The sequence below is a fragment of the Siniperca chuatsi genome, linkage group LG22 (genome assembly GCF_020085105.1).
Source record: "Siniperca chuatsi isolate FFG_IHB_CAS linkage group LG22, ASM2008510v1, whole genome shotgun sequence".
NCBI classification, from domain to species: Eukaryota; Metazoa; Chordata; class Actinopteri; order Centrarchiformes; family Sinipercidae; genus Siniperca; species Siniperca chuatsi.
Window position 1 is genome coordinate 23,821,916 of NC_058063.1, and position 24,302 is coordinate 23,846,217.

The following is a 24,302-nucleotide window of genomic DNA, read 5'->3' on the forward strand; positions in this document are numbered from 1 at the left end:
GGTCCAAATCGCCCCACAGATCTAGCATGAGAAAAAAGTTTTAGGTAAAAAAAAAAAACTGGTAAAAAATGTAGGGGTACTTCCTCTGAAAGCACAGATGAGGAGTCAGTATCAAATGAGGTCTCGGATATTGAGGTATCAGTTGATGACTCTGAAAGATATAATTTATAATCACGGTAGGAAATAAAAGTCTTTTAGTCTTTTATTTCAGTATTAAAAATACATAATGTAGACCTGTACTTACCAGACTCCTCTGCTTGAAGGTTCACCCCTCCGTTTAGAGTCACTGCAAAGAATGAAAAATTCCCTATGTTTCTGCCTAAAGGTTTAAACGCATAAAATTTAGCTTTAAAGATATAGATAATTTACCGGATGCTTGAGCCATTCTCCGCTGTCAGGTTCAGAAGTTCTATTCTCTCAGATAGATATGGAGGCACAACACAGAGACCTCTCCAAACACACACACACATTATCCCTGCTAGATCGGATGCAACTGGTTATATACCTAGTGCTCCTCCAGGTACACAATACTATGTAAATGCATAAATTTCACACTTCCTCCAATCTTCTTGATCTTCACAAGGACGCTGCAATCCATTCTCCAAGTTTTTATTATCCACAGTCACTAGGTAACCCTTATCTTTATAAGTTCCTGTGTGTGTGAAAACAATGCAATGACCAAACAGTCTATATCGACAGGATGCCTGTTCCGGTCTGCCAACACTCATATGCAAACATTCCCATTTCTATCTAAATTACCCCTAATTAACTGCAGGTGCGGGGTGACAGCTAAAGGGAGCCGACTCTGGCCTGTCAACACATAACCTCTTGATCTTCTCTGATTCCTGTGTGTGTGTGTGTGTGTGTGTGTGTGTGTGTGTGTGTGTGTGTGTGTGTGTGTTTGATGCAGAGATTAGCCTCTGAGGTTTAACAATTAATTTACTTTCTTGTCATTTGAGATGTTTATTATCCAGAGCTCCAACACGAGGCTTCACACAGATACATACGAATGTACTTTGACATTTGACATCAGGCTCGGTGTTAAAGACACTTATTGTAATTTCCTATTATGATATTGTGAAACTTTAAAGTATAATCTTTTTTAAATATGCCTTAAGACCGTAAAAGAGACATTTCTTGATCTGTCTTCATACAATGGGCCCTCAGAAAGAGCTTGAAACATTGATCTTTTAGGGACACAGGATGTATAGCCGATTTCAAACTGTCTTTAGGGCAATAGTATTACAAAGGACAATCTGACGCCCTCATTCCTTGATCTTCACACAATCTGCACAGGAGTTGCAAGAGATGCTGCATGTAGACATTCATCAACAGATATCTGGACATTTATTCAGCTTTAAAACTTTAATCATTTATTTTTTATTTCACATTTTCACAGAATCATCGCCTCAAGCAAGCTCCTCCTAACCTATTTTCCCATTGGCTAACCCTCCCTTTGGTTCACGCAAACTCCGCCTACCCTCCCACATATATATGTATATATATACATATATATATATACATATATATATATACATATATATATACATACATATATATATATACATACACATATATACACATATATACATATACATACATATATACAGAAAGCGTCAGCTGACGTTCACGAGCCTCTGATGTGACGACGACATCAGAAACGTGCGCGTGGAGCGCGCTCCCTCGCGCGCTGCGGACACGAGCGGCTGCTTCCGGGACTGAAAACAAGCCGCCGCTGTTTCAACGGCCTTAGCGACGGTAACTAAGGGGGCGGGACATCGCGAGAACACGACGGCTGCACGAGATCCAGCAGAGCTCTTATATCTCAGCCTGAAGATCTCCGAGGACAGAATCCAGAGGCAGTCCGGGACCGCGCGGTCCACCAGTCACAGCGGAGACCTGCAGGACGATGGACAACCAGAACCCGGAGCACAGAGGACCGGCCGCGGGCTCGAGCCCTGGTAGCGCCGGTGTTCAGGTCAGTGGTTCATACTGAAGACGCTTAGAGTCCCGCGCGGGGCGCCACGTGCTCCCGCTGCTACGCGACAGACAACAGGAGTCCGGGCTCAGACAAGTCCGGATCCCGGAGCTCAGGGTGACCGAAACTCTCTTCATTGGGTTAGACAGTCAGCACGCGACGTCATACAACTACTGCTGGACTAAGTGCGATATAGATATATCGATTTTATATTAGTGTGTGTGTGTGTGTGTGTGTGTGTGTGTGTGTGTGTGTGTGTGAGCGTGTGTGTGTGTGAGACTGTGTGTGTGTGAGACTGTGTGTGTGTGTGTGTGTGTGAGACTGTGTGTGTGAGACTGTGTGAGACTGTGTGTGTATATATATATATATATATATATATATATATATATATATATATATATATATATATATATATATATATATATATATATATATATATAGATTATTCCCAAAAAGGGGTTTCAGGCAGACATTATATATTGTTGATCATAGCAAACGCACACCTGTCGGCTAATTCCTGCTGGAAACGGCCGGCTGCCGGAGTGGTTAGTAGCCTACATTTCTGGCCCCTGAACTCGTTCCCTCCCGATCCTCCCATTCGCAGTGTCGCCGCAGTATTTATGGCGTTCACAGCGATCAGACCGATTACTTCCCACACATACCGCACCAGGTGAACACGTTGTTTCTGTTGGTTCTGCTATGCTTGGCCTGCGTTATGATTAGGACCGATAATGAGGATATGGAGTGTAGCGAAGGTGTGCTGGGTGAGTCGAGGCAGAGTGTCGTGTTCACTGCAACGCTCTGTTGTGCAACTCATTTATGCTATTTGATGAAATCTCGGTGCTCCTCCAACAAACTATTGCTGTGTATCAGTGGAAATAATAATTATTCCACTTCATAGACAGAGCACAGTAACCGGAGTGGAAACAGTACTTTGTAGTTTGGCGTGGTCAACTGAGAGCCAGACACACAGCCCGCCCTTTCTCACATCCCGTGTGTGTGTGTGTGTGTGAAAACCAGCGTATGTAATCTTTAAGGACGTGCGCGCCGTATATACACGAGGCCCTGGTACTGACAGTCCGAGCGCAGCTGTATGAGAGAGTTTTAATGATGACAGGAGCTTGTCCGTTAAATAATCCACAGTGCAGTCATTTTAAAGTTTTTAAATTTCAGAAAAAATCATTTTAGAAGAAACAGCTTTGTTTGTTGTGTCCAATACTGAGAACTTTACTCTTGTAACTACAGAACAGTAAAGAGGACAATAAATGATCACTGTAGAAACACTGACCTTTTAAAAATATTCCAAGATCTTAACAAATTGGTTATAAATGCTTTTGTTTTCAGATGTGGTCCGCCGCTCCGTCATGTGAACTAGTTAGTTTGAAGCATACTCCGGCCAGCTTTAATAAAAAAAGGTCAAAAGGATATGATTTAGTCCGTGGAATAGGTCAAGCTTCAGCAACACTGGATCTTACATTTCCCTTAATGCAACTCGATAATGTGATGTTGATCGATAATTAATAAATGTCAAGGGGGCATCCGTGGTAATCGGTCAACTTTCTGTAGAGGTCTGTGCCACCCCGGCCCCCCCTGTGGACACACCCCTGCAGATGGTTGTCACAGACGCATCAGTCAAACTTGAACATTGTGGATTATGTTCCACCGACATGCTCTAAATGTCGTTTATGGTTCTAGATAGCTCGCTCCGCCATGACATCTCACTCACTGTCTCTCTTTCTTTCTCTGTTTGTCTGTTTGTTGCTATAGAAACAAAGAGGAAGACAGGGGCTTCAACGTCAGCACTGTGACAAGTCCTTGACAAAATCAAGATCGTTAAAGCGCCATCTGAGAGTTCACGCTGAAGAGAAACAATACAGCTGTGACCAATGTGGGTCCGCTTTCACTACTTCAGCTTACCTCAAAATCCACCTGCGTGTTCACACTGGAGAGAAACCATACGGATGTGACCAGTGTGGGAAAGCTTTCAGTACATCGGGTTCCCTAAAAGTCCACCAACGCATTCACACTGGAGAGAGACCGTTCAACTGTGACCAGTGTGGGAAAGCTTTCACTACATCCCGTTGCCTAAAAGTCCACCAACGCATTCACACTGGAGAGAGACCGTTCAACTGTGACCAGTGTGAGAAAGTGTTTAGCACTCTAGGTAGCCTAAAAAGCCACATACGTGTTCACACTGGAGAGAAACCATATTGGTGTGACCAGTGTGGGAAAGCTTTTTCTCAGAGTGGTGCCCTTAAAACCCACAAACTCGTGCACTCTGAAGTGAAACCATACAGCTGTGACCAATGTGAGAAAGCATTTAACAGTAAAGGTGGCCTAAAAAATCACAGAAATCTTCATACTGGAGAGAAAATAATAAGCTGTGACCAATGTGAGAAAGCTTTCACTTCTCGAAATGATTTAAATAACCACAGACGTGGTCACAAATGGTTGAAAACTTTACAACTGCGACGTGAGAGAGCCTTAGCCGCAATAGATCGCCTAAAAAGCCACTGTGCACCGACACAGGAGAGAAACTGTACTGCTGTGGCCAATGTGGGGCAACTTTCACGCAGTTAGGTTCCCTAAAAATCCACAGATGAGTTCACACTGAAGAAAAAATATCTCAAGAGACAGAAGAGTTCAGGTGAAAACAATTATAACCACTAAACGTCTGTGAGACTGAGAAATTATTAAGCTGGAAACATGTTTTCAACCTGTAGCTTTGTTTAAAAACAGGAACTTATCCTTTGCTTACGTAGATAATGCATGTGTACTGTGTATAACCAATGATTAGCTGTGCTGCTTAGTTTTTGACCATATATGTTGTAGAAGACCTGCCTTTTGGTAAACCCCCTCAGCTCCATTGTATAAAAGGAGAAGTAATTCTGAGAGGGAGCATCTTTTTAGAAAATCTTTTCCTTTCTCTCTCAGAATTTTATGCAGTTTTTAGATTTTGCAGCTTTTTTAAACTTATAGATTCTTAGACTTATGAATTTTGATTGGTTTCTTTACTCTTTTTATTTACTTATTTTCTATCTTAAAGAACAAAGTTTCTGGATGTAGGCTTTGTATGTTTTTACGCTTTGGTAAATAAAACCAAGTAGATCACTTGAAAGATCTACTGAAAGACAGATGTTCTCTGGACCTGATCCTTTCATCCCTTAACTAATTTGTAATTACTAAGGCTTCCTTCACAACCTTTCAGTAGTCACCTTCTTCTCTAACAATTCTCTAAAATGTTAGGAATGCTGATCTTTGTTCCTCGAGAGGGACCAGCAGTAGCGGTGTTAGGGCAGGAGCCTGAGGTGGAGAAGCCTAGTGCGAGGGGTATGCCCTCCTCTGTCCTCTGGTTCTGTGTCAGACACTGATATTCTCTAGGAGTGAGACCTCGTATGATATTACTACATACCAAATTTGTACTAGAAATGTCTATTGTTAGCACAACATATGAAGTTATCTTGTTAAAAGACCCGAGCGCCCCCGGTACCGGGGACAGCAGCGGATCTCACAACAAACACCATGTAAGGGCACGCTAACCATGTAGCAACATATTCATGCTGCACACCCACTTAATGGGTTGAAGCTCGGCTAAAAGCTGATGCTAACCATTTTTACCTGACTGAAACGCAACTCAAACAGCAAGCAACTGACTGAGTGTGTAGCAAAAAGCATTCTGTGTATGTTTGTCAGAAAACAGCACTCTATATCTTTTCCTTTCACGCTATCCACACAAGACTCCACAGATTCCAACAGTATAACGCTGATCACTGTACAACTAAAACTCCCCGCTTAGCCATCAAGAAATACAAAAACAAACTTCTGTTTGTACATTTGCAACTACGAGTTGCTTCCTTCCTTTGCTGCTTTTGTAATCAAAAGTTGTGTCTGGTTGCGTAAAACCACTAATAATTACTACTTCAATGTCTCCGGGCCATTGTGAATCATTCAATTAATCTATCTTCTCTTTATTTGTATTGCATGAGGAAGGAAGTAGGCATTACCGCAGCCTCCCATGCAAACACGCGGTCCATGTCTCCATCTGGGGGCCGAATCACTGCATTGACACCGATGAGCCTTATACCATCCACTGTGGGGCCTTTAATCCTCCATGAATCTGCCTGTATAGCATGGAACTCTTCAGTCATATATGATGACGATATTGATCAATGTTTAGTGATATTTCAATGTTTTTGGAAGATATTTATTTATTTACCTAGTCAAAGTCCTGACCTGAATCCTATTGAGATGCTGTGGCATGACCTTAAAAAGGCAGTTCATGCTCGAAAACCCTCCAATGTGGCTGAATTACAGCAATTCTGCAAAGATGAGTGGGCCAAAACTCCTCCACAGCTGTAAAAGACTCACTGCAAGTTATCGCAAACGCTTGATTGCAGTTGTTGCTGCTAAGGGTGGAGCAACCAGTTATTAGGTTTAGGGGCAATCACTATTTCACACAGGGCCATGTAGGTTTGGATTTTGTTTTCTCTTAATAATAACAACCTTCATTTAAAAACTGCATTTTGTGTTTACTTGTGTTATCTTTGACTAATATTTAAATTTATTTGATGATCTGAAACATTTAAGTGTGACAAACATGCAAAAAAATAAGAAATCAGGAAGGTAAACACTTTTGCACGCCACTGTATATTCTCTTGTTGTTATTGTGTTGTAGTTACACATTATATTTTCCTCCTTTGTGGAATTTCATTAAATAATCAGTATTTTACATCTATATTCACTGTTTTTATTTTCTCAGCAGGAGGGGAGGAGTCAGAGAGAAAGTCAGAAAACCTGCCAGCGAGCAGGTGAGGTAACCAGGTACCATGGTAACTATGAAACGGAGTTACCATGGTAACTGACCCAGAGTTTAAGTTACCGCTCTCTGGAACAGAAAACCCAGAGTTTCCCTCATCTCAGGGTTAGCAAACAGAGTTTCACAGAAGCTGCTTCCTGAAACCGCTGGACTGCTAGTGAGCACGTAAACACGCTGATGACACAAGTGATGGGGGTGAAGAAAGGTGAATAAAAAGATCAAAGCCATCAGGGTTGTAATGTTTCTTATTTCAAAAGAATAAAAGCACAAAGTTTGGAGCTAGGCTACTTTACTGTACACACGATATCCTGAAACCTCTCTCCCTACTTCCTGTATTAACGTTCTATACCAAGATGTCATAATGCCACCTACAGGTAACACGTCTGTAAACACCTGTCACCACTGTCCAGTTCAGAACACTACAACCACTGCACAGTAATAAGAGGGTAAGAAACACATCAGCTCCAATCTCACACCCAACTGTCAGAGAGAGAGGTGCACTGTGGGTAATGTAGGCGACAGGTTTTGACCAGGAAGAGGAATTTGTGGAATAAAAAAAGAGGATATTTCTGGTTGTGCTGCATCGATTCTGATCCTTTCTTTTCACTCTGTTAATAAACCCACTGATGGTTCATCTGTGTCTAATAAACTGAGCTAAGTGACGCAGCAGAAAACCATAAACAGGAAGTGGGCGGGTCTAGAGACTGACAGCTCGGTGGAGACATGTTGATCTCATTTCCTTCAGTGGTGCAATGGGACAAACATCTGTACAGTGGCTGCTCTGTAAGTACAATCTGTTCTGTCTGAATCTGCTGTGAGTATATGATAGAAAGGTCTCATCAGGAAGATTATTCATCAGCATGAAGAAAACAAGAAGTTATAAAGACAAGATAAAACAAACATAACTGATAAAAACAGGAAGAGAAACCTGTAGTTTAACAGTTTCATATGTTTAGAAAAACAATATGCAGCCTTTAAGAGCAACATCTCAACTGGGCCGTGATATTCTGATAACAAAATCTGATGTCTGATCTCAGATTAAAACATCATATGAATAACATCTTCCAGCTCTGTCATCAAATCATAAATGTGCAGCATGTCGTTGGTAAAATGTTCATATTTTGTGGTTTAAAATGAAACGTTCATTGATAAATGTGATTATTTATTAAAGGAGCTGTAAGTGATATTCACACTTCGCACTAAAGCAGCAGCATCTCAGACCTAAACAAATGGCCGCTACGGCGCACCAGACTCTATTGAGAAAAACAGTAATTTTACCTCTCAGATCATCATTAAACACACTTCATTCAAACTCTACAGAAACAAAAGAAAAGTCTTTGTTAGTCTTTCCACTGCTCCAACAACCAACAAGTCTGGTTTGGTCGAAATAAAGCCTTCATTCACCGCGATAGATAAGAAAAGAGCAGCTCTCCTCGCAGACGGACAGTTTCACAGGACGGACTCACGTGCACTCTCGTGCACGCTCGGCCGGACCGGCTGTATGAACACAGCGCAGAGAGGCTGCCGTAGCAACACAGGCAGAGGGGGGGCGACAACATCCTCTGCTCGGGATCAGATTCTCTTTGGAAACTTAGTCACGAAATAATCCTACAGTTACATAATGAGCTCTTTCTTTATCACACGCCGACTGGGAGCAGCTTCGCTTCTTCTTCTGCTCTTTGTCTTCGTCCTGAGGACTACGAAGAAATGACACTAAAACTTTTTAAATGATATTATATCTAATTATTCATGCTTCTGCCTTTGATACTGTACGTTGTGGGTCTGATGATGTATGACTCATAAAGAAGCAGCTGGATGGAGACAGATGTTTCATCAGATCACAACGAGCCTGCAGGAACAGTTCATTTTACAGTGTATATCTTAGGTAAATGTGTGAACTTAGACTAGCATTTGGTACATGAAGCACCACAGAAACCGTATTGAACATGATGCAGGTGAGATATTTAGTTTCCACAAACACACGATGCCTTCATCTTAAAGTTGGAAGATACTGTTTGTATTTCTGTGAGTTTTCTTGTCGTGTTAAGAATAAAACCTGAAACCAATCTGAGTCTCACTTCCCTTCAGGGCCGGCCACCATACTGTGCTGCACAGCCACCCAAGGTTGGTGAACTTCCTACGAACCCCCGAGACAGAAGTTAGCGGGCGTCTGAGCTGTAATCCAGCTGCTGCAAATAAAACACTGAAATGAAAAACTGTAAAAACTCCATCAGCTTTTTATTGAGCTCCAACATTTCTTTGGAAACAAGTTCAGAAACTAATGTTCAACTTAAACACAGATGATGTTTTAAACTTGAAGCTGTCTTTTACTTTTGCTCAAAATACAATAAATCTCCCTCAGCTCGTCTGACTGTGAGTCCCAGCAGCTCTCAGTTCTTCACCTGGACGTCTGTCTCTCTGAGCTGTGAGGAGGACGACAGCTCTGCTGGATGGACGCTGAGGAGGAACACAACCAGAGAAACCAGGACTCAGTGTGGAGCTGGCTGGGGAAAACCTGCTGGTTCTTCCTGTAAGATCAGCTACGTCTTCCCATTGGACAGTGGAGTTTACTGGTGTGAGTCCAGAGAGGGAGCAACCAGTAACACCATCAGCATCACTGTCACTGGTAAGCTCAGACTGTGGAGTTAGTATTGATGAAGCTGTGTTTAAATGGATGAAATGCTGTAGTTTGTCTCTGTGTTGAGGTGGACCAGTGATCCTGCAGAGTCCTGTCCTCCCTGTGATGGAGGGACATGATGTCACTCTGCACTGTAAACCAAAGACCCCTCCCTCCGACCTCCCAGCTGCTTTCTATAAAGATGGCTCCCTCATCAGCACTGAGCCTACAGGTCACATGACCATCCACCATGTTTCCAAGTCTGATGAAGGCCTCTACAAGTGTAACATCAGCCGTCATGGAGAGTCTCCACCCAGCTGGATCTCTGTCTCAGGTGAGGAGGTTCCCTTTGATTTCAGGACTTATTTCATCCAGAGATTCACCTGACCAGGTGGGATTCTCTCTACAGGTAAACCGACAACCACAGCCCCGCCCCCACATCTACAGCCCCGCCCCCTGTATCTGCAGCCCCGCCCCCTGTATCTGCAGCCCCGCCCCCTGTATCTGCAGCCCCGCCCCCCGTCTATACAGCCCCGCCCCTGTATCTGCAGCCCCGCCCCTGCCTCATCCCCCTCCAGCTTGTGTTCAGACTGGTCTGCCACCTGGTGGTGTTCTGTCCGTACTGCATCTCCGCTGTCCTCATGGTGTCTTTATATCAACACAGGCCCACAGGTAACACTCTGAATCATTCAGTGACCTTACACACACTCATCATCAATCAATCAATCAATCAATCAATCAATCAATCAATCAATCTCTTCTATCACTCTGGTGTTGATGATTGACAGTTGTCTCTAACAGAAGTTAATATATGATCTATATCTTATTTCTAACCTGCTCTGACTGCAGGAAATGACCTGCCCGTCTCCATGGTGATGACCCCGCCCACCCAGGCTGAGCAGGGATTGGATGATGACTATGATGATGTCATCACGGCTGACACCACAGAGCATCACTTCTGAGCTGAATCTACGATTTATTTACAGAGCGCTTATCGAAACTAAGTACAAAGTGCTTCACAACAAGAGAAATAAAACACCAGAGTGAAAGATGAAATATAAAGAAATAAAATACACAAAAGGAATAAAAAAGACAGCCAGTTCAGGTAAAATCAGGATCTGCTTTATTTTTTCATTCTGCTGCTCTGGTTCTACGTGAATAATTAAACAGAATTAATAAACAAAAAAAGCTTTCTGACCTCAAACAGATATTATTTTAAAATGTCTCTCTTTGTCTGCACACTGTAAAAAATCATCATCATTAACTTCATGTAACGAGAGAAGAGACGCGACGCCGAACCTTAAAGAAATAAAGTCCAGGTTTGATCTCCGAGATCTTTCACAAACAAGTTCTGGAGAGAAATGTTATCTGCTGTCGTCTCATTATCTTAAGGGAACAGATTTGATAAAGATAATATAGCTATGGGGTGATTAGTTATTTAAGCGTTTTTATTTATTTTTTGTTTTTTGAATGGATTCATCTCAGATTATTTTCTTTTATTTAATCATTAGTGAATGTACAGTTAGTCCCGATCCAGTCCAGTAGGTGGCGGTAATGCACCATAACGCTGAAACACACCCGCCATAAAACTTCACGAAGAAGAAGACATCGCGAGAACACGACTGCTGCACGAGATCCAGCAGAGCTCTTATATCTCAGCCTGAAGATCTCCGAGGACAGAATCCAGAGGCAGTCCAGGACCGCGCGGTCCACCAGTCACAGGACTGCAGGACGATGGAGAACCAGAACCCGGAGCACAGAGGACCGGCAGCGGGCTCGAGCTCTGATAGCACCGATGTTCAGGTCAGTGTTCATGACTTCACCACGAGACTAAAGACACGAGGAAGAGTCTCGAGGGTCCGAGTATCATCCGTTCATTCTGTTGTCAGAGACCAGACCCTGAAAACCCGCTCCAGGGTTTGTGTTTACGCGTCTCAGTGCTTTCTGGTCTCACCTTGCAGAGAGTGATCTAAAGGAAAACACAGAATACTTCCTGCTTTCTGTGTTTGGATGAGTTCCCGCGCGGCGCATGCGCGGTGCACCACGTGTTCTATCTGGAGCGAAACAAAGAAAGAGCCGTTTGAAAGATGCTGACAGGCGGCCTGCAGCTGGAGTCGGGACGGTCTCTGTTAAACAAGCAACTGTTTGCTAACAAGTCGCGTGACCGGCGTCACTTCATGTTTAGTTTGTAAGAAGAACTCGAGTCGACACATCAGCAGCAGATCTGCTTCACGCTTCTTGGCACCCGCCATTTTGTTTAAGCGAGAGAGAAAAGAGAGCGAGCGCACTTTGTGCTTCTGGTGGTAGCCAGCTAGCTAATTCACTAAGACTCAAAAAGAAAAAGGACGGAGACGCCGGCGAGAGGAGGAAGAGTTATGTCCTGTTGCTGTAGCCTCATCTACAAGCTCAGGCTGGTGAAGAAGAGGGTTTCTTTAGCTAGCTAGTCTGGCTCCGTGGTTCTCGAGTATAGCTATATAAATCATCATAAGTAAGACTGGCTAGCCTGCACTCACGGTGATATTAATGTGGAACATTAAGTCTTCACCATACCGTGATTCCCCTGAAGCATATATATTTAATTTAGTGTGCCGTTCAAAGACGATATTTAGAGGCCAGCCTGCCGTGTGGCTGCGCTTATCTGTTAATATAGGCGCCGAAAGGAAAAGCAAGAGGTACGCCGCGCTGCCTACCTGAGCGGCCCGGCCATAAGTAAAGGGCTGTTACTACACAATATTGACAACATGATTACTATACAATTTAAGGGTTTGGCGGAACCCCTCGAAGGCAGGTGTTGGGTAGCGAGAACACGCTTGTTCGTTAGCACCTTCTCCAGCTGGTCGGTGGCCTTTGTTGCCAGAGGGGGGCAGAGAATAACAAATACATCAGATGATGAATGCGGCGCAGCTGAGAGTATATCACAGGATTCTAACTGAATGACATCACTGCTTTTGAATAGTGGCGTTTTGGGCTTCAGCGCTTGTTTTTGTCAGCGGAGGGAGGGTGGATACAGTCTCCGGTTTAAAAGCTGCTAATGGAAAGCACGTCTTTTGCAATACAATAAGCAATTGCATTTGTGATGTCTGATTTGTTTTTTGTGGTGGAAAGTGCCGATACGATAGTTTGCTGCCGGGTAGTTGCACTGGTGCTTGTCGAGGGTCCACTAACAACACTGGTTCGGGGCTGTAATTTCTTACTTTCTGTATGTTTTTAATGAGTGATATAGTTTCAAATGATGAAACAAGTTTGTGGTGTTGCCCGTGTCTTCAGTAGTTTGCAGTGCATGCTGCTCATTTTTATTTATTTTTTTTGTCAAGAAGGCAAACTACAAGACCAGAAATGACAGCAAAACGTGTCTCAGCATTGTTCATTCGGCTCTGTGAGAAAACGCTTAGCCTGCTGTTTGTTCAGGAACCATGTCGGCTGTAATGTTGGAGTCAGCTTATAGGACCGGTAGCTGCACAGCTAACTGAGATAACTAGCTAATGCAGTGTCCGAAATTAACTTTTGACTCACCGGCCGAGGGGATTGGTAGATGAAAAAAGTGATAAATTGCCCTTTTGTGTCAGAGATAATATGGTATTATGTTGAATACAAACTTAAAGAAGAGACCAGAGAAAAATATTAATATTATTTGAGTGATGTATTTGATCATTTATTTACATTGGCACCATTACGTTAATAATGATGGTTGATATATCACCGCGATGATTTTTTACAGGAACATGTGATGAATTGGACAGCTGTTCTGTTGGAGAACCTTGCTGATGCGACACAATCGGTTAAATTGCACTTTTTCTTCTTGGCTGTTTTTCTCATTGACGGGTCTAATAAGTGGTGGGGCAGGCGCAAGTTTCATTGCGCAAACAGATTATTACGGGTAGGGCTGGGTACCGAACTTCACTATTCTCAAAAGATGCCTCGTCTTTTGGTACCAAATTTCAATGCAGCATGCTTGTACCAAGATCTAATAATGCTGGTGATGGGCTGTCTAACGGTACACGTCATAGTCATGCAGGAAAAACACTACTTTACGCCCAAAGACAGGCGTTCACTGTTTAGTTTTTATTTATTTATTTTTACAGACAGATGGTTGTGAGACCCGGGTTAGCTGCTCTTTAGCACAGAGAAAGTAAGAGGTCTCACGCTGCCGCTTTTTCCCAGTACCACAAACGTCATCCACACAGTCATCCCCGTCTTCTTTAGATTTGGCAGACTTGTTGCAATACTGTTTGTTATTATTGTTCCTTTTGACAGTTATTTATATTTTTATAATCCAATACTGTGAAGCCATTCCATCAGTTTCTTCTCCAGCTTCCTCCTTTGAAGTGAGTAATTGTATTGTAATGTGTAATGAATTTTTTGTTAAAATTTGCTTTATGAAATTGGTATAGAAAAAATATTGTTCAGGAACCGGTATCCCCTCTGGGGGATCAATAACAGATATCATTTGTGGTTTTGGATAGCTGGCTCCACCATGGCATCTCACTCTTTGTCTCTTGTGTCTGTCTGTTGCTATAGAAACAGAGAAGAAGTAAGCGACTCATTCACACTGGAGAGAAACTGTACAGCTGTGCCCAGTGTGGCACAGTTTTTGCTACATCAAGAAACCTAAAACTCCATCAACGCATTCACACTGGAGAGAAACCTTACAACTGTGACCTGTGTGAGAAAGCTTTCTCCGCTCGACGTTACCTAAAACGCCACCAACAGGTTCACTCTGGAGAGAAACCTTACAGCTGTGACCAATGTGGGAAAGCTTTCACCTTTCACTGGAGCCTACAAATCCATCAACGCATTCACACTGGAGAGAAACCATACAGCTGTGACCAATGTGGCACAGCTTTTGCTACATCAAGAAACCTAAAACTCCATCAACGCATTCACACTGGAGAGAAACCTTACAGCTGTGACCAGTGCGGAAAAACTTTCACACAGTTAACTACCTTGAAAATTCACCGACGCATTCACACTGGGGAGAAACCTTACAGCTGTGACCTGTGTGAGAAAGCTTTCTCCTCTCAAAGTTACCTACAAATACATCGACGCATTCACACTGGGGAGAAACCTTACAGCTGTGACCTGTGTGAGAAAGCTTTCTCCTCTCAAAGTTACCTACAAATACATCGACGCATTCACACTGGGGAGAAACCTTACTGCTGTGATCTGTGTGAGAAAGCTTTCTCTTCTCGACGTTACCTACAAAACCATCAACGCAGTCACGCTGGGGAGAAACCTTACAGCTGTGACCAATGTGGCACAGCTTTTGCTACATCAAGAAACCTAAAACTCCATCAACACATTCACACTGGAGAGAAACCTTACAGCTGTGACCAATGTGGCACAGCTTTTGCTACATCAAGAAACCTAAAACTCCATCAACGCATTCACACTGGAGAGAAACCTTACAGCTGTGACCAGTGCGGGAAAACTTACACACAGTTAACTACCTTGAAAATTCACCGACGCATTCACACTGGGGAGAAACCTTACAGCTGTGACCAATGTGGGAAAGCTTTCACCGTTCACTGGAGCCTACAAATCCATCGACGAGTTCACACTGGAGAGAAACCATACAGCTGTGACCAATGTGGCACAGCTTTTGCTACATCAAGAAACCTAAAACTCCATCAACGCATTCACACTGGAGAGAAACCTTACAGCTGTGACCAGTGCGGGAAAACTTTCACACAGTTAACTACCTTGAAAATTCACCGACGCATTCACACTGGGGAGAAACCTTACAGCTGTGACCAGTGCGGGAAAGCTTTCGCCTCTCAAAGTTATCTACAAATCCATCGACGAGTTCACACTGGGGGGAAACCTTACAGCTGTGATCAATGTGGGAAACCTTTTGCTCGGGCGAGTGAACTTAAAGTTCACAAACGCATTCATTCTGCATCGTTTTGAATGTTTTTCAGAGCCAAGCTAGCTGTTTCCTCCTGCCTCCTCCCCATGCCCAAACTGAGGGATGGACAACAGTAACTTTAGTTTGTAAGCAGCGTGTATGTAATCGTTGCTACGACTACATACTTGCCTGCTCCTCCTCCTCTCCCCACATCGTGCCATTGTCGCACACTATGTAGCTACGAGGCCACACCACCCACCTTCACCTCTCTGGTGCAGGGAGGGTCCTGGCAGAAGTGGGTCAGAGCCAGGCTGGCTGTTTCTACTGAGTCAGTCTGTTTTAAATGATTCCTGATCCACTTGGATTTTCACTTTCTAAGGAAAAAAATGAACTAATGTTTTTATTAAAGCAGCTGAATGTTTCTTAATGAACCCCCCCACTCACAATGTTCTTTTATTCACGTACCGTGACGTGTTCACCATCACGCCAGGCTGCGAGGGGATAAAAGTCGCTATGAGACGGGACTGAAACCCACACTTGTTTCCTTTTTTTTTTTTTTAATAAATATGCACAATGATGCTGTTTTTCACATGTAGGCCTAAAAATATAGATGTCACATTTTAGTCTTTATTACTAAATAACTCCAGTTCTATAACCTGCTAATTTGTTTAGATTTTAGTCTTTTAATGTGAACGTCAGACAACTAGTGTTGTATTTTCTAGGAAACAACAGCTCACTTGTTGAATGTAGAAGAAACTTAAGTTCCCAGGATAAATTCTTATACTCAGCCCTGTTGCTGTTACAGGTGGATGATTGTTTTAGACGCTATTGCTTGGACTTTTTGATGATACTGAGTTGGGAAAACGCACCATGAGATTCCCCCAATCTTGCTTTGATATTAGTCTCGCTGTCTTTGCTGATAAAGCAGCTTAAATTAGTGACGTCACCCACAACCTTGTGCGTTGTGTTAATGTACGACTCCTGAGTTCTGGAGGCGGTGATGTTGAGAAATATTTGTCTGGAAAATATGTTGAGCTTGTCCATCTTTTCTTGTGTTGTGGTGGTTGGTCATCAACAAAGTCCAAATCTTTAAGATACAAGGTCCACTGGATGCCTCTGGGTTTAACTGCTGTTAAACCAGAGTTCAATCCAGTGCAAACGTTGTGTCTAAGTTAACATTTGTCTTTTTATTAGCTTAGACTTTCCTTAACCGTTCATGTTGTAGAAAGTAAGTTAGAATTGGACGTAAAAACACGTCGTCTTTGAATGTAATCTGATGTTCTTGTCATGTGGTAGGGTATCATCATCAGAGCTGTAGACTTGGACTCCTTGTTAGGTTTCTCATTGAATTAGTCAACGCAAAGCTTAAATTGACTACTTGAAACTGGATATTAAATTCCATTTAAAAAAAAAACATGTATTTGTTGTGGCTCTGTAATTGGCATCGTCACCATTGACAGACCTTATGTTATGAGATCATTTGCCCTGAAAGGCTGGATTCCAAAGATTTAAAAACAGCTCTGATAATAATACCACCTCCACCACTAAAGATAATCAATGACCTCTTTAGTTAAAGGTCACATTCAGCAGCTATGACTTACATGTCTAAATGTTGAAAACTGAAGTGAATGAATAAACTTGAATGAGTCCAAAATACTTGTCGATACTTTTTAATTTTCCAGTTTCCAGTAAGAAACACGTACAATCCTCAGAGTGTTCAGCTGTGTGTCACCTAACAAAGGAAATGAACCAGGCTTTTCCTGCAGGAACCCTGGACACCCAAAGGGTTGCACCTTTTCCCCCACACATAATCTGGTATTTATAAAAAAGACTTCAGACCGGCGGACTCACTTCTAGGTGGAGATGAAATGAAAGCTGAGAGACCTTATTGTGCGGTCTACAGCGTTCTGTAAAATGTCACTCAGGCGCATTCATAAACTTAATTTAAAATTATTTGAGTGATGAATTTTCTCATTTTTATTTACATTGCAGCCATCATCTCCCTAATCTTTTCATTTGATCCTGAATTGCAAAGCATTTTGTAAAGTCTGATCACCGTGATGATTGAAGTATCGGCGCGATGATGGTTTACAGGTAGATGTGATGAATCAGCGGTGCGGGAACTATAAATAGCCACAGCCGTGCTTAACGGTCGCGTGTTATAACAGCTGTTTTGACGGAGAACCTTGCTGAGGCGACACAACCAGCTGAACTTGTTCTTCTCATTGACAGGTCTAATGAGTGGTGGAGCGGGCACAAGTATTGATAAGCAAACGGGTGATTAAGGGCGTTTCTACATCCATTTGTGGCAATGAAGCTTGTGCACATGCGCACGTTTCCACAATAGCTGAGATTTATAAAACAATCGGGCGGCTTTCTAAATCCGACAAAAAGAATGTGTCTATATATTTACGACTAAAGCTGTGTGTACGCACAAAGACAGAAATATGCAGAGTTTTATGCATCTGGTCTGTAGAGGAAACTCTAGGGCGACTCCTAGCGTCGAGATAAGATACTTTGTCATAAGATGTTAACATGAGATAATCAACTGTTAGCTAAACCCTCGTCTAAGATTGGAGGGTCGGGTCTTGTTTTAGTCTTTCAAAAACTACGACAGCAAAAGTGTAAGGGATGGATTAAACAGTGCGTTTATCGGCTCTAATGTTAGCTGCTGATGTTGATGCATGTTCAGCTAACTAGCTTACTACATACAGCAGTAACCTAACCAAGCGTTACTTCCAAAGTTAGCATATTATTAGCTAACTACCTTATTTTGTGTAGTTACGTTAGAAAAATCCCCGTTCAGGACTGGAACGTCTGCTGTGTGGGACTCGGTCCTGGAAGCTATCAGAGTTTAGGCTAAAGTTAGCAGCTCTGTCATGATCTTTATTAGATTTGGGAAAGTTTATGGTCCAGCAACTCCAACCTTTATTCACATCTGTCTGAAATCAACGACACATTGTTTCAAAAGTTACTGTGGATTTTGAAGGTAAATCTCAGTTTGAAACGATGTAGAAAATGATCATTAAATCACAATTATTTATAGAACAGCAGAGTCCATGGTGGATTAAGGTCCAGTAGTCTGGTACGGGTCCAGGCGCTGTGGCTATATTCACTGTGAAGTCTTCTGATTGGCTGGCCGTGGGGAGGGGGCGGGGCCAGAGGCCTGGGGGAGAAGAACATCATTTAAGATTAACATCATCCTGTCCTGTCTGTGTGTGGTGAGTTTATCATTACCAGCTCTGGTGTGAAAACGGAGGAAGTCAAAAATGTTAATAATCTGATAGATGCTAACATGCTAACACCAACATATCGACCTGTTTGGGAAGCCATTAGGCTGCTTTAGTTTTAGAAAATAATGATCCCCATTAAGGGATTGTTAAAGTTGTGAAGATTATTTTATTCATCTGTGAACTGCACCCTTGTTCACAGAGAACCCCTTTGTCTCTGAATGTCTCATGGCCTTGAACTCCTCCCTCGGAAAGCTCTTTTGCAAACTTTTAAAGCTGCTGCATGGTCCTCTTGTGTCTGCCAGTGCTTCCATCAGGAGCTTGTGTGCCCGAATGCTCCTGTCGTAGTGATGCAGCCACAAGTTCGGATGCGATCACGATATCCTGAAAGCCAGCATCAGCGAAACGCTTCCCGATACAGGAAGTGGACGCCGTAGCTGTGCGAGACTCTCCCGTCCTTATTACAAGTCTCTCTGAGTAAGCGCTTGTCTCCAGGGCCTTGGCATGTAATGTTAAAACCTGTCCATCCCTGGGCCTCAGGTACCTTCATGAAGAAGAATGCAGCATCAACTCTCCTTCCGGTGGTTTGGGCATGTCTGTAGATCTAGATCACGGAGATCTACCTTAAACACAAAATTTCTACAACCCTATGAGCTGTGCTGAACCGGTCACGTGCCGAACCTGCCATCGCAAGACAGCACTGTTTTGGCATGAGCCACCGTCCTTTGGTTGTCAACGTAATGATATCCTGACAGGTAGACGCTATCTTTCTGCTGTCGCCTACAGTGACCTCAACACGTTCATTGTGTGACAAAGTAAAACGGTTGGTGCGGTACTAAATCTAGAGAGATCTCCAGTGGAAGGACAGTTGCTGTTGGAGGCCATGGCAGCTTTGGTGATGTTCTTGCTGTCTTATACATTACGTCCCTCCGTGTGAGCGGCCGTGATGGTGGCATTATGAAGCCGTCCTTGACTTGTTACTGGTGTTTCTCCTTCACTGTCTTCGGATGAGGAGGAGGTGGCAACTTCATGAATGATCTCCTCCGCTGTCCGACTGTCAGCATACACAAAGTCTTGCCTTTAGTGAGTGAGCCTGCATGTTGCAACGTTAACTCCCTCCCTTTCTTGTACAACGTCTTTGTCGAAGCACCTCTTCAATTACCGTTTAACGGAAATACTTGTATCCGTTTTCGTACAGGTTGCTTTCTGTTTGTGGACAGGTGCCGAGTGTGACATCTGAAGCAGGTGACGCGCTTCACTGGCCGCTAAGTTCCTGTCTCGAATACGCAGAAGCGTCTTTTCTCCCTTGAGCAGTGAGTGTTTCACACTGAATTAGTTTTTTTTTATTATTCTTTTCCGGATGTACGTCTCATATTTGTATTTTTCTTGTTTGCAAATTATGCATTGTCTTGTCTCTGCCGGAGTTTCCTCACCATCATCTGTTTCTACCTCCTAGCACTACAAAAACAAGCAGAAGACAACCACAGTTTTGAGGCTGCGCACCCCTAATTTCACCACATTATTACCTTTATTTATTTCTTTAGTGTTCGTGTGTCACAAATAATGGGCAGTAATGTTTGCATGTTTTTCTTAAATAGGTCCCACAAATCACCTGTCCTTTAAAAAGTAGCAGGTGTGTAGTAATGTTGTGCTTCCTGTCATTTCAGTCTCTGCAGCAGCAGCGATGTGATTTATCAATGAGATCACATTCTCAATCCTTCAAATTGATCTCTTCCACTGGACAAGGGCGCGAGAGCACGGCCGGGGTTTTATATTGTTAATCTGAGGAGAATGGGATAGAAAGCTTGCGCCGTGACAGTTACACACAAACTTTGTTTCTCAAAAATGTAATGTGCGAAATATCACCGTGACTTGCTCCTTAATTTCCATTCTGTGTTTCCTCTACCTCATTCAAAGTTCGAGCTACATAATGCTCGAGCTCATTTCCACCTGTTCATTGCATTTTTGATACCAACCTTCTTTTACGGTCTCTCTCTGAATAAAAACTGCCTTGTTTCTTCTGTGTGGTGTTAGTGAAGTGGCTGTAGCAGCAACCAGTACCAGTTTCTCTCAGCTACATGCTTACAGCACTCCATTTGTTGTAGATGTGATGTTTGCTAGCAAAAGAGTAGCAACGGTAGGTGACTTGTTCTTATGACGTTATGATTGACAGCTGACGTTCCTAAGCAATACAACAGACCTGGAATTTGTGAAATCAGATATATTTATTATGCGAAAGCTCAAAGAAACTTTTGAGGACAACAGTAACAATGTTATGACAGAAGATGTAATGACAGGACTGCCTATAAAGTACAGACAAAGTAAAGACATTTCTGTTGTCAACAAAAACTAGGGTCCTCCCTGGACGGGGATCAGCGAAATACACGAAATCTCCCGTTGGGCCGCCAGCTCTCACGCACTGACCGTGAGACCGACACTTTCCAGGCTCTCACGACACACGGCCATTTTCTCACGCACTGAAAAACACACACAGGGTCGCCGGCACGCTCTAATGCCGCCCGAACAAATCTCACGGCAAATGAGAGGAAGCCTCGAGGCTTCATTTGCCGATAAAGATATATACGTAGAAAAGGTTTTGAACACACACACCAACATCAAAAATCACCTTTCATGTGTGCAGAGTTTTGCCTCACTTTGCTCTTCAATTTCACATCTATGACACATTGAAATGTTCATAAAAGTACAACTTTTAATGCGAATAAAACAGGTTAGATTAGATTAATTAGGCTCACCAGTAACGTCTCAATAATAAACAAATGGTTGAATTAACAACGGACCATTTTAATCTTCCTAAATGTAGAATTTGTGGCAGATCTGTTGTATGGCATTGAACTCTGTAGGAGTATAATGATAAGTGTTATTCATATGATCACTGTTCTGTATTTATCGATCGACACGTAAGCCTGTCGGCCGTCCTGCTGACATGCAACAGCCATGCAGACGAGAGCTTTGTTGCAACAAATCATTTAGGCCAGTCAAAGTCCAAAGTGCATCACGCATTGGTATTTCTCCCAGCTGTTATTCATCAGACGGTACCGTCTGTTAATAGCTTCATTTAGCCGGTGTCAGAAGATGAACTGCCTTTGCAGTCTCGTGTGTGTGAAAGCATCTCTGACATAATCAATCAATCAATCAATCAATCAATCCGGCTTTCTAGTTTGTTACTGGTTGACTCCATGAATTCACTAGAATGCAGGAAAAGTCTCTGACATGAACAATGCTCTGTTCGTCTGTGCTCACCTGTCCTCGTCCTCGTCCTGAGAAGACGGTGGTCAGGCCGTTGTGTTCGGGGACATGTCGGAGTTGGCGTTGACTCGATTCTTTCAGCTCTGAAAGGAGCTCGGGGCTGGACAGGGACAAACGGGCTGCGCACAAACAAAACAGCGTTTCAAATGTTTCGCGTTTGTTCAGTTTGTTGCTGCTACAAGTCGAACCGAACAGATTGTTGCCAACAGTTATCAGAGTCTTTCTAGCTTCACTGGTGGAAATAAACATTTAATCTACTCAAGTACAGTTCTGAGGTTCTGCAGAAACTCGTAATGTAATAAAAACTGATGCCGTGATAAAAATGTAAAAACATAAAAACTTTGCTACATTACGAATTTAGTGGCAACTCATTTATAAAAAAGTAATAAGTCAACATGTAAAGTATGATGTAAAGCACCGTTTCTACAGTTACACTCAGTGCGTGGTGCGGACAGTCGCTCCGGGAAACCACCACCGACTGAAATCAGCAACTTACTGACGCGCAGCTCACCTCGTCTGTTGTCGTGGCTGGGAGACGACGAGGAGGACGAGGGGCTGCGGGGGGAGGAAGAGGGAGACGGAGAGGAGACGACACGGGATTCACCTCGAGACGGAAATTTGTTCCGACACTCTGGAAACAGAAAGACAAGGATGAGACAGATGACGGGCTGACACACAAAGACTACAAGCGCACTGTTTTTGGTCAAAGCCGGATTTTCACCTTGTAGAAACTCTGCTTGCAACTCTGGACTCTGCAGACTTTGACGAAGAGGAGGAGACAATGAAGAGGAGAGGAGCTGAGTTTCTCGGCCAGCCGTCTCTGAGGTAGATGATGATGATGAAGACTTCATGATGTATGACTGCAGTGGGAGGAGCTTTAAAGAGATTTCATCTGTTAGCAGCTGCAGTCAGAACGGCATCGTCCTGCAGGAATGTAGATCCGGTATTTTTAACAAAGTGACACGTCGTGACACTTTAGCTACTTTATAACCGCCGTGTTGTTTCATCCTGAATATTGCATCATGTTAACTCGCCACGCGTTCTGTACAAACAACCATAATCGTAACTAAAGCTGTCAAAAGCAGAACCAGTGTTTCCCTCGGGCTTGTTGTGGAGAACATTTAGCAGAACAATTTCCTGATGTTTGAGTGATCTGTGAACACAACATCAACATATAACCTTTTAAAGTCGATGTGTTGAACCTGTTAGCAGCTGCAGAGCGACACGACGCTTCGTCAGGAGGCGAGTTAGTGTCTCCTGATGGACGTCAGTCCGGTCTTCTCTCCGTCAGCTCTGAGTTTGGTCTCCAGCAGCTGCTGAGGGAAACATCTGGCTCTTTAGCAGCTAGATGCTCCGCTACGTTCAGCAGCTGCTGAGGGAAACATCTGGCTCTTTAGCAGCTAGATGCTCCGCTACGTTCAGCAGCTGCTGAGGGAAACATCTGGCTCTTTAGCAGCTAGATGCTCCGCTACGTTCAGCAGCTGCTGAGGGAAACATCTGGCTCTTTAGCAGCTAGATGCTCCGCCACGTTCAGCAGCTGCTGAGGGAAACATCTGGCTCTTTAGCAGCTAGATGCTCCGCTACGTTCAGCAGCTGCTGAGGGAAACATCTGGCTCTTTAGCAGCTAGATGCTCCGCTACGTCCAGCAGCTGCTGAGGGAAACATCTGGCTCTTTAGCAGCTAGATGCTCCGCTACGTCCAGCAGCTGCTGAGGGAAACATCTGGCTCTTTAGCAGCTAGATGCTCCGCAACGTCCAGCAGCTGCTGAGGGAAACATCTGGCTCTTTAGCAGCTAGATGCTCCGCTACGTCCAGCAGCTGCTGAGGGAAACATCTGGCTCTTTAGCAGCTAGATGCTCCGCTACGTTCAGCAGCTGCTGAGGGAAACATCTGGCTCTTTAGCAGCTAGATGCTCCGCTACGTTCAGCAGCTGCTGAGGGAAACATCTGGCTCTTTAGCAGCTAGATGCTCCGCTATGTTCACCGGCTGCTGTTTGCTGCCGAGCAGCTCGAGTTCAGAGGCTTTCTACAGCTTCTTCTTCTTCTCTGGAGAGCTGAGAGCGAACCAGAGCAGCAGCAGACGAACAGCGAGCTGAAAGTCTCTCTGAAGCTTCACACAACACCGTTCATACGTTCATTTATCAGTTTCCATTGTAGTTCAGTTCCTGAGTAAACGCACTTTATATTTGCTGTGTAGTGAGAGGTCAAAGCAGATAAGCAACGTAAATAACTGCATGAATGGAAGTCAGTAACACCAATAATGCACCTGTGTGGCGCCTGAGCCCCTCAGAGGAAGCGTCACTGGAAACTCCCAGTTCTCCCAGTTGGTACTCACGGACTGGTGTGAAGCTGCAGCTGCTCGGCTCGGCGGCGGCGCGACAGCTGAACGGCGACTTCCTGCAGCCGGGGCAAAGTCTCGCTTTACCACACACACACACGCACACACTGTATACATGTAATAACAGAGTGTGTGCGTGTGTGTTAAGAGAAAACTTCATCCATGCAAACACACACTCAACTCAAAAGTCCACATTAATTATTGACGTTTTAA

At 43.6% G+C, this 24,302-nt stretch overlaps 3 protein-coding genes and 1 pseudogene across 17 annotated transcripts in view; 2 read left to right on the forward strand and 2 right to left on the reverse strand.

The window, feature by feature from the left end:
• The window catches only part of LOC122870221 (Fc receptor-like protein 5), a 337,942-nt gene extending 326,941 nt beyond the window's left edge, over positions 1-11,001 (forward strand). Inside the window, exon 5 of the mRNA XM_044184232.1 lies at positions 10,261-11,001. Coding sequence (XP_044040167.1) covers positions 10,261-10,373 — 113 coding nt within the window. The 3' untranslated portion in view covers positions 10,374-11,001. The remainder of the gene's footprint in view (positions 1-10,260) is intronic.
• LOC122870097 overlaps positions 1-24,302 on the reverse strand; it is a 387,819-nt gene that overhangs the window by 141,632 nt on the left and 221,885 nt on the right. The window lies entirely within an intron of this gene.
• LOC122870173 lies at positions 1,613-16,910 on the forward strand (annotated as a pseudogene).
• LOC122870288 lies at positions 16,911-24,229 on the reverse strand. Of its 3 annotated transcripts, none has more exons than XM_044184427.1 (5): positions 24,018-24,229; positions 22,475-22,628; positions 22,265-22,384; positions 21,748-21,872; positions 16,911-18,422 (listed from the first exon to the last, which is right to left on the reverse strand). In XM_044184427.1, exons 1-5 carry the CDS (start codon positions 24,204-24,206, stop codon positions 18,369-18,371), a joined length of 642 nt encoding a protein of 213 aa, XP_044040362.1. In that variant the 5' UTR covers positions 24,207-24,229; the 3' UTR covers positions 16,911-18,368. The 3 variants fall into 3 exon arrangements, with proteins under 3 accessions (XP_044040362.1, XP_044040363.1, XP_044040361.1); XM_044184428.1 differs by having other exon boundaries at positions 22,250-22,384; positions 24,087-24,225; XM_044184426.1 differs by having other exon boundaries at positions 22,250-22,384; positions 24,018-24,221.

Coding starts and splice junctions, on each gene's coding strand:
- LOC122870288 (XM_044184426.1), bottom strand. CDS start 24,206: ATGTATACAGTGTGTGCGTGTGTGTGTGTGGTAAAGCGAGACTTTGCC. Junction 22,385..22,474: donor GCAAGCAGAGTTTCTACAAG/GTGAAAATCCGG, acceptor TTCTGTTTCCAG/AGTGTCGGAACAAATTTCCG. Junction 21,873..22,249: donor ACGAGGTGAGCTGCGCGTCA/GTAAGTTGCTGA, acceptor GTTTGTGCGCAG/CCCGTTTGTCCCTGTCCAGC.